The 16136-nt window shown below is 39.3% G+C and overlaps 1 protein-coding gene across 1 annotated transcript in view; it reads right to left on the minus strand.

Moving 5' to 3' along the window:
• Positions 1 to 2365: 2365 nt before the first annotated feature.
• Positions 2366 to 16136, minus strand: part of RNF125 (ring finger protein 125) — a 42230-nt gene continuing 28459 nt past the window's right edge. The window contains exons 5-6 of the mRNA XM_068993990.1: positions 7360 to 7467; positions 2366 to 2488 (exon numbers count right to left, since the gene is read on the minus strand). Coding sequence (XP_068850091.1) covers positions 2402 to 2488; positions 7360 to 7467 — 195 coding nt within the window. The 3' untranslated portion in view covers positions 2366 to 2401. The remainder of the gene's footprint in view (positions 2489 to 7359; positions 7468 to 16136) is intronic.

Consider the following 16136-nt stretch of genomic DNA (forward strand, 5'->3'; position numbering starts at 1 on the left):
ACCAGTATATTCTGAGGTTTTTTTTTTTGGCTGTGCCATGTGGCTTATGGGATTTCAGTTTCCCAAACAGGAACTGAACAAGAGTCCCTGGCAGTGGAAGCACAGAATCCTAAGCACTGGACCACCAGAGAATTGCCTGAAAACGTTGATATCATACAACTTTATTTCTTTATTTTTTAGTACAACTTTAAAAATAGAAGATTGGGGAGAACAAATGAAAAACATTTTTAATTGTTCCAGCTATCATAATGGTGGTGGTTTATTAGTATTATTATTTTGAGACTGTTGCATTTGTAAGGCAGTTGAAGAAAACAAATAATTGTGGTATATTCCTATGTCCTTGAAAATCTGGACTCTCAGTACAGAAAAATAAAAGACACAACTGTAATAGAAAGGATTAGGCAAAAACCTTGCAGTACTTAATTTGATTTGGAAATATCAAAATAACTCATAAAGTGTTCTTAGAGAAAAAAAGGTATTTCTTAGCTCTCTCCTAGAAACAATAACCAACCTAGCGACAACAAATCTGACAGTCCCAAATAAGGTGTTGAAGCACTGTTTCTCACTGAAGGAACCAGGCTTCTTAAGAGAAATGGCCGATTCCAGATCTGGTTCAAAAACATACAAGTTGAGCCTGGAGACTTGTCACAGGAGACTACAGGAAGCCATTAAAGACTGCTAGAGTAGTGTCAAAAGGACTCAGAGTCAACTTGATAAGGCTCCCACTGACCAAAAACAGGACAATTTGAGCTTTAATAGGGCAATACTCAACATGGATTAAAGTCCATCGAGTATGTTTAAATCCATGAGTTCACTACACTTAAAAAAGTGATGTACAGAAGATGATAGAAAACAAGTTTATAAGCCTGAAAATTGATAAATCAAGGAAAAGATTCAAGTATTTATTTTTCTTTTCCTCTATGAACTTGACCACTGGTTAAACAAACAGTAGACAGGGGGAACATCTCTTTATATATAAAAATGTTCCAACTAATAAATGAAAAAGAAATGACAGAAACTCTAACCCACAACAAATCAGTGGATCTAGGCATATCCATCTCAGCTGACATCAGAAAAAGAGCAAACCAGACATTTTCTGCCCTCTGTTGAAATAATACACCATGATCTATATAGTCTGGTCAAAAGGTTGAACCTGAGTCTGCTCAAACCTCTGGATCCATGCATCATATCCAGATGACAGAAGAACATGCTGAATTGAGCCATGAGTATGCTATTAACAAAATACAGATAGTTGGGTATGTATAAGACCAGGTTCTTCAACAGATAAATTTTAAGGGAAAGAAAGAAGGGGGAACCCATAGATTAAAAAGAGACATTAAGAGATATAGCTAACAAAGCAATTTTAAGTGAGTAAGATTAAAAACTAGTATAGAGATACAGACTTGGGGGATAAACTAAGAAATACAAGGAAGTGAGTACTGTTAAAATCAATGTAGTGGTTACTTCTGCGGGGCTGGGGAAGAGGGTTGTTAACTTTGACAGGACACACAGAGGACATCCAAGGTGACTGGCAGAGTTCTAAAACACTGTTTCCTTACGATAATGAAATAAGCTATACATCTTCTGTTTGGTTTTCAGTATTTGTTTAATTTTTCTAAAAGATAAAACTAAGAAAAAAAAAATCAAAGCCCTTAGGATTTTCCACTAAAAATTATGGATGGGAATACTTCTGCTGTAAATCTCAGCTGATGGTTCTTAAGAAGTTGCCTATATTATAGAAATATTTCTAAATAATAAGCTACAAATATTTGAAAAATATAATATTAAATTCTTATATGTGCATAGTTATAAAAAGTCAAAGCACTAAGTATACATTCCTAACATGAAATTACAGTATTGTTACAGTATTGTGTTATGGATTTGGTTAAATGATCATTGTTGACTTCCAAAATTTTCCTTTCCTACTCCCATACAAGGTTATGGGTGTCATTCTATTAGTTGTTAGAACATGAGCACTGAAACAGATCTCACATTTCCTTGAGTATCCACACTTTGTTTCACTCTCCATAGAACAAAGATTAATTATCTTGTCCAATCATAAGAGTAGTTATCAGTATGTAACATTACACACAATGTCATCCGATTTGCAAATAAAGATCCTTCACCCACATACTCAGCCTTATATTCTCTTTCATGTATTAATGGCAGATGGAGACTTTTTTGCTGTTAAGTGTCTCAGAAACTAAAGAACATAAAACAGACCTAAGTCATCAAAGTGAAAGCAGTTTTAAAATGCAATACAACAATAAACATGGACAAACATATAATGTGTTGTACTCTTTTCTGCTCATCAGACATTGACAGCTTCCCTACAATTTTTCAAGCAGCATCTTAAAAAAAATGGTGCAATTGTACGATATCCTCTTTTCTTTTAATACAGTTATGCGGTATTCGAGTGATTCACGTATTCCAGAAGTGACCGGTCTAAGACCCTTTGGATAAGAGCTTCCTCAATTATATTGAAATCCTACAATAAAGAAAAAAAATTAGAAACATACAGTCAGACATGACAGTTTTCAGCAACTGGCGGATGAATGTTAAGACAATGCCTCATTTTGCCAAGTAAAGCCCTGAATTCAATCCCCAAGTTTCCATACACACACAAAAAAAACTCATAGAACCCAAGACTTTTGCTCTGGGGCTTGTGCATTTTCTATTTCATTTCCACTGTCTATCAGTTAACTAGCTATCATTATTAATAAAATAATCTTGATCTGGAATTTAAAGTTTTTTATCTGATCTAACTATAATAGTTTTTAGCCAATATTACAAATCTGGGTCAGAGTGCTACGCTCCACATAAACATATAATATGGAGTGAAGTTAACACACTCTCATATGATTCACCATTCCCAGCAGTACTACTGAATATCTAGTTCTGAAAAAAAAAACTGTTGGAAACAAAACACTCTTTCTCCTTGCCTCCTTAAGTCAAAACTGAATTCAAAACTTTAGGTCAGCACATTCTCTAAGTAAAACAAAAACTAAGAGCCCCATCTTCTGCAATCCATCTCCTCTTCACCAGTAAACTAAGAAAATAAAATCTTTATTGGAAGTTCACTCTAAAACACAAAAGCAAACAAATAAAGCCCACAAGAAAGTCATAAAACAGAGCAGAGTACAATATTTGGACTTAATGCCAGGTTGCTGTTCAGTAGGTAAGTCATGTCCAACTCTTTGCAACCCCATGGACGACAGCATGCCCGGCTTTCCTGTCCTTCACTATCTCCTGGAGTCTGCTCAAACTCATGTCCATTGAGTTGGTGATGCCATCCAACCATTTCATCCTCTGTCTCCCTTTCTCCTCCTGCCTTCCATCTTTCCCAGCATCAGGGTCTTTTTCAATGCCAGGTTGTTCTGAGGCAATTTATTAACTTTTGAGCATCAGATACTTCATAGCTAAGTAAGGATAATCATAAAGTATGTATTTCACACAAGTTGCTATAAGGAATGAAATGAGACAACTTGCATAAAATGCCTAGCATAGTAGTTGGTAGTTGAGGAAACACAAAAGTCAAAAGAACACTGTTTTGACCTCACTTCCACATCCAAGAATGTGATTTTGAGGGGGTAGAGAGTATTCTCACCAAGGTGACCTCTTCCTGGCCAGCCCCAGGTCATACTGTAAATGATCTTGAAGAGAATGGACTGAACAATGAAGAATCAGAACAGGTATGGAACCAACTTGGCTTTTAGAACATCTCATGGAGCTATGATAAATACAGGAGCCCCTACGTTTTATGAAAAAATGATGACACGTGGCTCTTGCGAGGGCTTGTGTACCTTAGTGGCCAGAAAAGACATTATTTGAGAGATGGAGGAGAGATTATGAAGCCTGTGGTGTGGTCTGTTCATTCTTCAAGTGGTCCTAATATTTCCATTTAGTCTCTCACCATCTCCAGTTTGCTTAACATCCACGCCCAAACTGAGTAAATCGCTTGACGTGCATCATCTCATTTAATCCCCATGAGAGCGTTTGGAAACAGTATGTACTTTGCATAGACCTTACTTTAACAAATGAACAAACAGAGGCTCCAAAGTTAAATACATTGCCCAAGGTCACAAGTTGTGACAGGACTGTTACTGAAACCCAGCTTCCTTGTGTTGAATCTGGATAATCAGAATGCATGGAGAAAATTTCCAAATGACAGCCTTCAACAATTATTAAATTCCATTTAAACTGCATAAAAAGAAAATAGTCAAAATCATGTGAAAATTATATGCAAATTCAAATTTAACTTTTAACATTTCATGTATTTCAATAGACGTAACAATATAATGTACCGTTTTAGAACATGGCTATGAATGTCCCCATGATAAGCAATCCCATTTGCTGAAAGGGACTCATGGAACAATGCATCACTCTCACAGGAAAATGCATGGACCAAAGCAGAACAAAAGCTATGCTAAATGCAAAAAAGCAAAATGGCTGTCTAAGAGGCCTTACAAATAGCTGAGAAAAGAAGAGAAGTGAAAAGCAAAGGAGAAAAGGAAAGATATAAGCATCTGAATGCAGAGTTCCAAAGAATACCAAGGAGAGATAAGAAAGCCTTCATCAGCAATCAATGCAAAGAAATAGAGGAAAACAACAGAATGGGAAAGACTAGAGATCTCTTCAAGAAAATTAGAGATTCCAAGGGAATATTTCATGCAAAGATGGCCTCGATAAAGGACAGAAATGGTCTGGACCTAACAGAAGCAGAAGACATGAAGAAGAGGTGGAAAGAATACAGAGAAGAACTGTACAAAAAAGATCTTCACGACCAAGATAATCATGATGGTGTGATCACTCACCTAGAGCCAGACATCCTGGAATGTGAACTCCAGTGGGCCTTAGAAAGCATCACTACGAACAAAGCTAGTGGAGGTGATGGAATTCCAGTGGAGCTGTTTCAAATCCTGAAAGATGATGCTGTGAAAGTGCTGCACTCAATATGCCAGCACATTTGGAAAACTCAGCAGTGGCCACAGGACTGGAAAAGGTCAGTTTTCATTCCAATTCCAAAGAAAGGCAATGCCAAAGAATGCTCAAACTACTGCACAATTGCACTCATCTCACACGCTAGTAAAGTAATGCTCAAAATCCTCCAAGCCAGGCTTCAGCAATATATGAACCATAAACTTCCAGATGTTCAAGCTGGTTTTAGAAAAGGCAGAGGAACTAGAGATCAAATTGATAACACCTGCTGGATCATGGAAAAAGCAAGAGTTCCAGAAAAACATCTATTTCGGCATTATTGTCTATGCCAAAGCCTTTGACTGTGTGGATCACAATAAACTGTGGAAAATTCTGAAAGAGATGGGAATACCAGACCACCTGACTTGTCTCTTGAGAAACCTATATGCAGGTTAGGGAGCAACAGTTAGAACTGGACATGGAACAACAGACTGGTTCCAAATAGGAAAAGGAGTACATCCAGGCTGTATATTGTCACCCTGCTTATTTAACTTCTATGCAGAGTACATCATGAGAAAAGCTGGGCTGGAAGAAGCACAAGCTGGAATCAAGATTGCCTGGAGAAATATCAATAACCTCAGATATGCAGATGACATCACCCTATGGCAGAAAGTGAAGAGGAACTAAAAAGGCTCTTGATGAAAGTGAAAGAGGAGAGTGGAAAAGTTGGCTTAAAGCTCAACATTCAGAAAACTAAGATCATGGCATCCGGTCCCATCACTTCATGGGAAATAGACGGGGAAACAGTGTCAGACTTTATTTTTGGGGGCTCCAAAATCACTGCAGATGGTGACTGTAGCCATGAAATTAAAAGATGCTTACTCCTTGGAAGGAAAGTTCTGACCAACCTAAATAGCATATTCAAAAGCAGAGACATTACTTTGCCAACAAAGGTCTGTCTAGTCAAGGCTATGGCTTTTCCAGTGGTCATGTATGGATATGAGAGTTGGACTGTGAAGAAAGCTGAGGGCCAAAGAATTGATGCTTTTGAACTGTGGTGCTGGAGAAGACTCTTGAGAGTCCCTTGGACTGCAAGGAGATCCAACCAGTCCATTCTAAAGGAGATCAGTCCTGGGTGTTCTTTGGAAGGAACGATGCTAAAGCTGAAACTCCAGTACTTTGGCCACCTGATGAGAAGAGTTGACTCATTGGAAAAGACTCTGATACTGGGAGGAATTGGGGGCAGGAGAAGGGGATGACAGAGGATGAGATGGCTGAATGGCATCACTGACTCGACGGACGTGAATTTGAGTGAACTCCGGGAGTTGGTCATGGACAGGAAAGCCTGGCATGCTGTGATTCATGGGGGTTGCAAAGAGTCGGACACGACGGAGCGACTGAACTGAAGTGAACCTTTAGCTTGTTTTATCATTTCTGATAATGGGAAATTGAGTCATAAGTATCAGAACTATCCATACTATATCAGATTTTTCTTTCATCTTAAAAAAAATTCTGACTATAATAAGAATGGCTATGAGTTGGCCATTATTAATGGGTAGCTGATCAGCATACAGAGGTTCATTATATAATTCTGTCTACCTCTGTGTATGTCTAAAATTTGCTCATAATAATTTAAGTTGAAAACATTAAATAAACATGAGTTTTGTATTTTATAAAATTTAAATTAAAAATAGAGCCCGTGTGTCTCACTACATTGATAATGTTGTATCTGTTATTGGCCATTCAGTGTATTATAAAATGACTGCAAATTCTCTGAGCCATTTCATTACTGATATGATCCTCTCTCAGTTAATATGTTTTTAACTTCATAAAAATTATAACTATTTAGTGGGCGGCATTTGGAGAAGGCAATGGCAACCCACTCTAGTACTCTTGCCTGGAAAATCCCATGGATGGAGGAGCCTGGTAGGCTGCAGTCCATGGGGTCGTGAAGAGTTCTGCACTACTGAGCAACTTCACTTTCACTTTTCACTTTCACGCATTGGAGAAGGAAATGGCAACCCACTCCAGTATTCTTGCCTGGAGAATCTCAGGGATGGGGGAGCCTAGTGGGCTGCCGTCTATGGGGTCGCACAGAGTTGGACGCGACTGAAGCGACTTAGCAGCAGAGCAGCAGTGGGAGGCATTAAAGTAGAAATTAAAATAACTGGAAAGTGAAATCTGGGTCTTTATACAATGGCTAATTATTTACATCACAAAGAAAATGATTTTGTCTAAAGCAGGTAACTACTCTTAAAGTAGTTATATAAAATATATATATTTATAAAACACTATTTATGTGTCCTCTTTAATACTAATACTTAACACTGCAGCTATATATGCATTTTTCCTCTATAATCTTATAGTAAGACTTCTTATATTAAGAAAGGTAAGCTTAATTCAGCATAAAAACACAGTGTAGAAGTAAGAAAATATACTTACTAAGAAATCATCATAAAACAAAGTGTGACTGACTTGCAAATGTCTTATTAAGCTGCCATTGAAGCTGCTTCGATTCTCATTAGGTACTAAACGGCAAAGCGGACAGAACTGGAAATAAACAATATCAAGAGTTCAAGAAAGAATTTTAAATAATCATTAGTGTCAGCGATAAAAAATTAAATAACCGTTCAACAAAGTTAATTTTAATTTTATGAATCTATTGGCCATACCTTGGTATTATGTTTTAGAATTATATAAATATTAAAGCAATATAAACAAATAAAATTGCACTTCTTTCTTTATACACATTTCTTGTATATAAAGAGTATAACTATTTGTTTCATACTTACCACTTTATTATTTAAATAATATTACAGTCAGGAGGTGTGCCATAATTTAATTAGTTACCTACCTCTTGCAATACTAAAGTTTTCTTAGGTATGTGGATATCTTGCTATTACAAATTACATTATCTACATTGCTATTGTTGTTACAAATTATATTATCTATAGTTATATATCAAATTACATTTTTGAGGGGATTATTTTCTTAGGATAAATGACTATAAATGGAGATTAGAAGGTCACAGTTATGAACATTCATGGTTCATAATAAACACTACATATGATACATGATTATAGTTTTATATTACCACCAGCAATATAGATTATAATATACCAGCATCAGATATTAGTATTTACACATATTTTCCTAATTTAATAGCCATGAATGGCCATCTACAAAACCTTCTCATTTTGAAATATTTATAAGCTCAAAAGAAATGGCAAAATAATGCAGAGAGGTACATGTCACCATCACCCAGCTTCCCCAAAATGTTACTTCTTACATAACTATGGCATATTATCAAAACCAGGAAATTGGCAATTAACTAGACAACATCTGACTTAGATTTCACCAGCTTTTGCATGAACTCATTTTCTGGGGTGTGTATATACATTCTATGAAATTTTATAACACATACAGTCATATAACTACCAGCACAATCAAGAAACAGAACTGCTCTCTCACTACAAGAAACCCCCTTGTACTATCCCTTAACTTCTCTCCTGAACCCTGGCAACCATGGATTTGTTCTCTAGATCGGCCTTTTTTTTCTCTCTTTGCCTTACTGCCTGGCATGCAGGATCTTAGCTCTCTACCAGTATCCAGAGCACGCCCCTTGCAGTAAGCTGAGTCTTAACCACTCGACCCCTAGAGAAGTCCCACAAATGGATGCCACTCTTATCACCTAAGCAGATACTGCCAGTACAGCATAGCAAGTGCTGTAATCAAGATCTGAACAGACAACTGTTAAAGACTGATAAGGGAATCATTACTTTTTTTTCTGAGAAGTCAGGAAAGGATTCAGCCAAGTTGCACGCAGCTGGTGTGAATCTTGAAGAACGAGTCAGCCATAGCAGAGGAAAAGCACCACAGGCAGGGAAAGCAAAGTGGAAAAAGGCAGGAAACCCTAAAAGGACCGGGCCTGCTTAGGCAATGGGAAAATGCTCAGTGAACCTGGAGACAGGGCATGTTGGGGGCAGCCGGGGGAGGAGAGTTTGGAACAGTAAGTTGGAACCAGTACTAATTGACATACACTCTTCTGAGCAGCTCATGTGATTTCTGTTCTCCCCGTATCGAGTCAGAGGAACAGAGATGACTAAGCCTTGGTCCCATGATTAAGGAGCTTTGAGCCCAGTGGACAGGAAATCTACAGAAAACCTGGAATTTCAAGCAAAGTAGTTTTTCTTTTCAGTCTGATGTTAAGAGAACTAGTGGAGGCATCAGACTTCAGGTGTATAGACAATTTAGTTGTGTGAAGAGACTTTCACCAGAAAGACACTACAAAACAATGGGTGACAGTCTACACTACTTCAAAAATTTCTTCTGTTTCTTAAATTGGGGAATTTGACATAAGGAAGGAGAGGGTAAGAATAGGAAAGGGAAAGAAATGGTAAAGTGAGAGACTGATGATCATGACCTAAGTACTTAAGTGTTCACCTACACTCTCCCTAAGGTTGTTGTTGTTTAGTTGCTTGATTGTGTCTGACTCTGCAACCCCATGGACTGCGGCACTCCAGGCTTCTCTGTCCTTCACCATCACTTGGAGCTTGCTCAAACTCATGTCCATTGAGTCGGTGATGCCATCCAACCATCTCATCTTCTGTCATCTCCTTCTCCTCCTGCCTTCAATCTTTCCCAGCATCAGGGTCTTTTCTAATGAGTCAGCTCTTCACATCAGGTAATCCAAGTATTGGACCTCCAGCTTCAGCATCAGTCCTTCCAATGAATCTTCAGAACTGCTTTTCTTTAGGATTGACTGGTTTGATCTCCTTTCAGTCCAAGAGACTCTCAAGAGTCTTCTCCAACACCACAGTTCAAAAGCATCAGTCCTTCGGTGCTCAGCCTTCTTTATGGACCAACTCTCACATCCATACATGACTGCTGGAAAAACCATAGCTCTGACTGTACAGACCTTTGTTGGCAAAGTAATCTCTCTGCTTTTTAATATGCTGTCTAGATTTGTCATAGCTTGTCTTCCAAGGAGCAAACGTCTCTTAATTTGATGGCTGCAGTCACCATCTGCAGTGATTTTGGAGCCCAAGAAAATAGAGTCTATCACTGTTTCCACTGTTTCCCCATCTATTTCCCATGAAGTGATGGGACCAGATGCCATGATCTTCATTTTCTGAATGTTGTTTTAAGTCAACATTTTCACTCTCTTCTTTCACTTTCATCAAGAAGCTCTTTAGTTCCTCTTCACTTTCTGCCATAAGGGTGGTCATATGCATATCTGAGATTATTGGTATTTCTTCTGGCAATCTTGATTCCAGCTTGTGCTTCATCCAGTCTCACATTTCGCATAATGTACTCTGCATACAAGTTAAATAAGCAGGGTGACAATACACAGCCTTGACATACTCCTTTCCCAATTTGTAACCAGTCCGTTGTTCCATGTCCAGTTCTAACTGTTGCTTCTTTACCTGCAAACAGATTTCTCAGGAGGCAGGTAAGGTGGTTTAGTATTCCCATCTCTTGAAAAATTTTCCAGTTTGTTGTGATCCACACAGTCAAAGGCATAGCCAATGAAGCAGAAATAGATATTTTTCTGGAACTCTCTTGCTTTTTCTAGGATCCAACGGATGTTGGCAATTTGATCTCTGGTTCCTCTGCCTTTTCTAAGTCCAGCCTGAACATTTGGAAGTTCTTGGTAAATGTACTGTTGAAGCCTGACTTAGAGAATTTTCAGCATTATTTTGTAGCATAATAAATGAGTACAATTGTGTGGTAGTTTGAGCATTCTTTGGCATTGCCTTTCTTTGGGATTGGAATGAAAACTGACCTTTTCCAGTCCTGTGGCCACTGCTGAGTCTTCCAAATTTGCTGGCATACAGACTGCAGGACTTCTACAGCATCATCTTTTAGGATGTGAAACAGCTCAGCTGAATACAATCACCTCCACTAGCTTTGTTCGTAGTGATGCTTCCTAAAGGCCCACTTGACTTTGCATTCCAGGATGTCTGGCTCTAGGTGAGTGATCACACCATTGTGGTTATCTGGGTCATGAAGATCTTCTTTGTATAGTTCTTCTGTGTATTCTTGCCACCTCTTCTTAATATCTTCTGCTTCTGGTAGGTCCATACCATTTCTGTCCTTTACTGTGCCCATCTTTGCATGAAATGTTCCCTTGGTATCTCTAATTTTCTTGAAGAGATCTCTAGTCTTTCCAATCTATTGTTTTCCTCTATTTCTTTGCATTGATCACTGAAGAAGGCTTTCTTATCTCTCCTTGCAATTCTTTGGAACTCTGCATTCATATGGGTATATCTTTCTTTTTCTCCCTTGCCTTTCACTTCTCTTCTTTTCTCTTGTAAAGCCTCCTTACAAGAAAGGAGGCTATTTGTAAGGCTACTTGTAAGGCCTCGTCAGACAACCATTGCCAATTTCCTAATGTCAGCTCATCCTTTACTATCTCTCTTTATTCAGATATGCTCCCAGACCATACTACTATTCAGTTCAGTTTAGTCGTTCAGTTGTGTCCGACTCTTTGCGACCCCATGAATTGCAGCACGCCAGGCCTCCCTGTCCATCATCAACTCCCGGAGTTCACTCAGACTCACGTCCATAGAGTTGGTGATGCCATCCAGCCATCTCATCCTCTGTCGTCCCCTTCTCCTCCTGCCCCTAATCCCTCCCAGCATCAGAGTCTTTTCCAATGAATCAACTCTTCGCATGAGGTGGCCAAAGTACTGGAGTTTCAGCTTTAGCATCATTCCTTCCAAAGAACACCCAGGGCTGATGTCCTTTAGAATGGACTGGTTGGACCTCCTTGCAGTCCAAGGGACTCTCAAGAGTCTTCTCCAACACCACAGTTCAAAAGCATCAATTCTTCGGCACTCAGCTTTCTTCACAGTCCAACTCTCGCATCCATACATGACCACTGGAAAAACCATAGCCTTGACGAGATTGTCCTTTGTTGGCAAAGTAATGTCTGCTTTTTAATATGCTATCTAAGTTGGTCATAACTTTTCTTCCAAGGAGTAAGCATCTTCTAATTTCATGGCTGCAGTCACCATCTGCAGTGATTTTGGAGACCCCAAAAAATAAAGTCTGACACTGTTTCCACTGTTTCTCCATCTATTTCCCATGAAGTGATGGGACCGGATGCCATGATCTTTGTTTTCTGAATGTTGAGCTTTAAGCCAACTTTTTCACTCTCTACTTTCACTTTCATCAAGAGGCTTTTTAGTTCCTCTTCACTTTCTGCCATCAGGGTGGTGTCATCTGCATATCTGAGGTTATTGATATTTCTCCCGGCAATCTTGATTCCAGCTTGTGCTTCTTGCAGACCAACAATTTTACAGCATACATCAAAAGATACTGGCCTCAAAAAATATAGATTCATAGATAATAACTTCCTGGTTACTAGTGGGGAGAAGGAAGCAGGGAGGGGCAACATAGAGGTAGGGGATTAAGAGATACAAACTATTATGTATTAAATAAGCTACAAGGATATATTGTATAACACAGGGAATATAGCTAATATTTTATAATAACTATAAATGGGTACAACCTTTACAAGTTGTGAATCACTGTATTGTATACCTATACTTGTAACTCATATAACATTGTACAACAACTATACTTCAATTAAAAAAAAAAAAAAAGACGTTGGCCTCATCTCAGTATGGACTTGATCTGATGGTGAACACAATGGGTAAATAGCCACCATATTAGAAGCTACCACCAATTTCAGTCTTTTGGAACGTCTGTTATGATGGATACCCAGCTCTGTCTGTGGTTTAGATTAATCCCCACGGCAGCTCAGTCAATTGAAGAACACTTTTTATATAATGGTAAATACCATTTGAGGAAGAAATTAAAGATAACTGAATCCAATACCAAAAGAAAAGAGTCATGCATTGAAAATAATTATGGGCAAATCTTCCACCAAAATTAAGGTACCAGATTGAACACCTAATAATAGGAGTTTGGAAGCAAATCTAATGAAGATTTTCTTCCTTCCAAAACATTTATGCATGTACATTCCCACTGCTCCATAAAGCTACAGATATTCTGAATACCCATGGAAATAAACTGCTGTGGGGATTAGGGCTCAGCTTCTGTCAATACAGTTTTTAATTTCAAACCAAATGAAGTCCTGTCCCTTCTCACAAAGAATGAATCTCAGGATCAAGGCAGAAAATAAAACTACCTTTGAACTTGGATGGATGGAACTATGATTTTTACAATATCCTATTTTTCATATCACTATATCTATCCTACCGTAGCTAAGTTCTCCACCAAGAGCTGGGCCTACAATGTTGAACAAAGAAATTATTAATAAGTTCTATGGCTTCATGAACCTATTAATTTGGAGGGAGAGACAGACACAAAATAAACACACAACATACAACTGTGATAAATGAGAAAAAAAAGCAAGAGCTGAAAATAATTTTGGCGTCAGGGAACTGAGATTTAAGGTGAGTTCTAAAGGATAAATAAGAACCAACCACTGAAACAAAACACTGGACAAAGAGGATAGCCAGAAAGTGGGGTTCTTGCTGAAATATCTTCCCTTAATATGATAAAATACTAAATTTCTCTGGAGTGGTCTCATAATTCAATCTGAAGCATGCTGTATCATTTGCCTCTTTAAGTCTAATATTACATAGATATACTTTTAAAAAATGCAGCAGAATATAATTACTGTATTATGAAAAGGACTTGTTGAAACTTCTTGATGTTCTTAACCTACTACCCTAGTTTGCTTGAGCAACTCAGAAACAAAGGATTAGTTGCTTGTGGCTTGATTTTTGAATTATCTAATTCTATCTGGAAGGCAGAATCCTTTGCTCAAATCTCTATCTAGAGACTACTTATATCTGTTAAGTCAGATGACATCACTGACCTTCTCTGCAGGCAAACCTAGCAATTCAGTCCTTTAAAGCAGTAATCCCTCACTACATTCCATGCCAATCCAGAGGCAGTCTTAGACTCAACCCTCCTTGTCCAATGACTTCCTTGAGGTATTTTCACATATGTGTCCCCATTAGTGCTGTGTAAATGCTGCCACAGGATCTGCCTCCAGCCTTTTCATAACCACAGGTTTAATCTGACTTCTAGTGGCAAACTCAAAGTCACTCAGTCGTGTCCGACTCTTTGCGACCCCATGTGCGATAGCCCACCAGGCTCCTCCAAGCAAGAATACTGGAGTCGGTTGCCATTCCCTTCTCCAGGGGATTTTGCTGATCCAGGGATCAAACCTTCATGTCCCAACTGCAAGCAGATTCTTTACTGTCTGAGCCACCAGGGAGTGGGGCCTGTCTTAAGCTTGTACACTCAATCAAGCATGAAACACTAACGGAGGAAACCTGAAGATATTCTGTTCCAGTAACCACTTTTACACAGCCCTAGTGTTTTATAGAACCATGACTTTTCTGAACAATCTGCTCCTGCCTTAAGCCAAGACAGCATCCTTCCCAGCTTGGGTTCCCCAACTGTGAGAGTACGCAGCTTCCTCTAGGAAATCTGCTCTAGCCTTGGTTTGATATGGCTGCAAACATCACCCAGTACCCAAGCATTACCACCTGATTCTTTTACTACCCTGCAATGCGGGATACCTGGGTTCAGTCCCTGGGTTGGGAAGATCCCCTGGAGAAGGGAACGGCTACCCACTCCAGTATCCTGGCCTGGAGAATTTTATGGACTGTGTAGTCCATGGGGTCCACAAAGAGTTGGGCACGACTGAGCGACTTTCACTTAGGCTTTTTAACTACTAAATTCCACAGGCAGTCTGATCCCATGATTCCTGATTTATTTCTATCCTTTGGCAGTTTTCTTCAGTGACTTCTATGACCTCTAAATAATAGAAGACCCAGCTTCCACGGGTGACCTTCAATCTGATGGCCAAACTGAGCAGCACATGGACAGGATTTCTGCTGGAAATGTGCCAATGGATACATCCAGTATCAATGGATAGACACGTAAGGTGCCTGCCCTGGATGGATGCTATAGTGCTGCCCATAGTCCAGAATGCCTAGTGTTCCTCCAGCCAGACCAGCACCTGGGCACTACTAGTCACGGCTCAGGCTGCGTTGATGATATCTCCTTCATAGGGTTGCTGGGAGAAGTTAAAGAGGCACTCGGTCAGTTCTGTTCAGTCGCTCAGTCATGTCTGACTCTTTTTGACCCCAAGCACCGCAGAATGCCAGGCTTCCCTGTCCATCACCAACTCCCAGAGCGTATTCATGTCCATCAAGTCGGTGATGCCATCCAACCATCTCATCCACTGTCGTCCCCTTCTCCTCCTGCCTTCAATCTTTCCCAGCATCAGGGTCTTTGGCATTCAGCTTTCTTTATAGTCCAAATCACATCCATACATGACTACTAGAAAAACCATAGCCTTGACTAGACGGACCTTTGTTGGCAAAGTACTGTCTCTGCTTTTTAATATACTGTCTAGGTTAATCATAGCTTTTCTTCCAAGGAGCAAGTGTCTTTTAATTTCATGGCTGCAGTCAACATCTGCAGTGATTCTGGAGCCCCCTAAAATAAAGTCTACCACTGTTCCATTGTTTCCCCATCCATTTGCCATGAAGTGATGGGACCGGATGCCATGATCTTCATTTTCTGAATGTTGAGTTTTAAGCCAACTTTTTCACTCTCCTCTTTCACTTTCATCAAGAGGCTCTTGTAGAGTCTTCTCTTGTGTTGTTGGAGAGTGTGTTTGCTATGACCAGTGTGTTCTCTTAGCAAAACTCTGTTAGCCTTTGCCCTGCTTCATTTTGTGCTCCAAGGCCAAATTTGCCTGTTACTCCAGGTATCTCTTGACTTCCTTTCACATTCCAGCCGCCTATAATGCAAAGGACTTCTTTTGGGGGTGTTAGTTCTAGAAGGTCTTGTAGGTCTTCATAGAATCGTTCAACTTCAGCTTCTTCAGGATTACTGGTCGGGGCATAGACTTGGACTACTGTGATATTGAATGGTTTGCCTTGGAAACAAACAGAGATCATTTTGTTGTTTTTTGTTCACTATGAAGGCTATTCCATTTCTTTTAAGGGATTCTTGCCCACAGTAGTAGATATAATAGACATCTAAGTTAAATTTCACTGAGTTCAAGAGGCACCCAGAATTCAGTGTATCGGGAATTCCCCTGCAGTCCAGTGGTTATGACTCGGCACTTTCACTGCAGGGGCCCGGGTTTGTTCCCTGGTTGGAGAACTGAGATCCTGCAAACTGTGCACGTGACCAAAACAAACCAAAAGACAAACCAA

This window comes from Capricornis sumatraensis, chromosome 21 (genome assembly GCF_032405125.1).
Source record: "Capricornis sumatraensis isolate serow.1 chromosome 21, serow.2, whole genome shotgun sequence".
Lineage (NCBI taxonomy): Eukaryota > Metazoa > Chordata > Mammalia > Artiodactyla > Bovidae > Capricornis > Capricornis sumatraensis.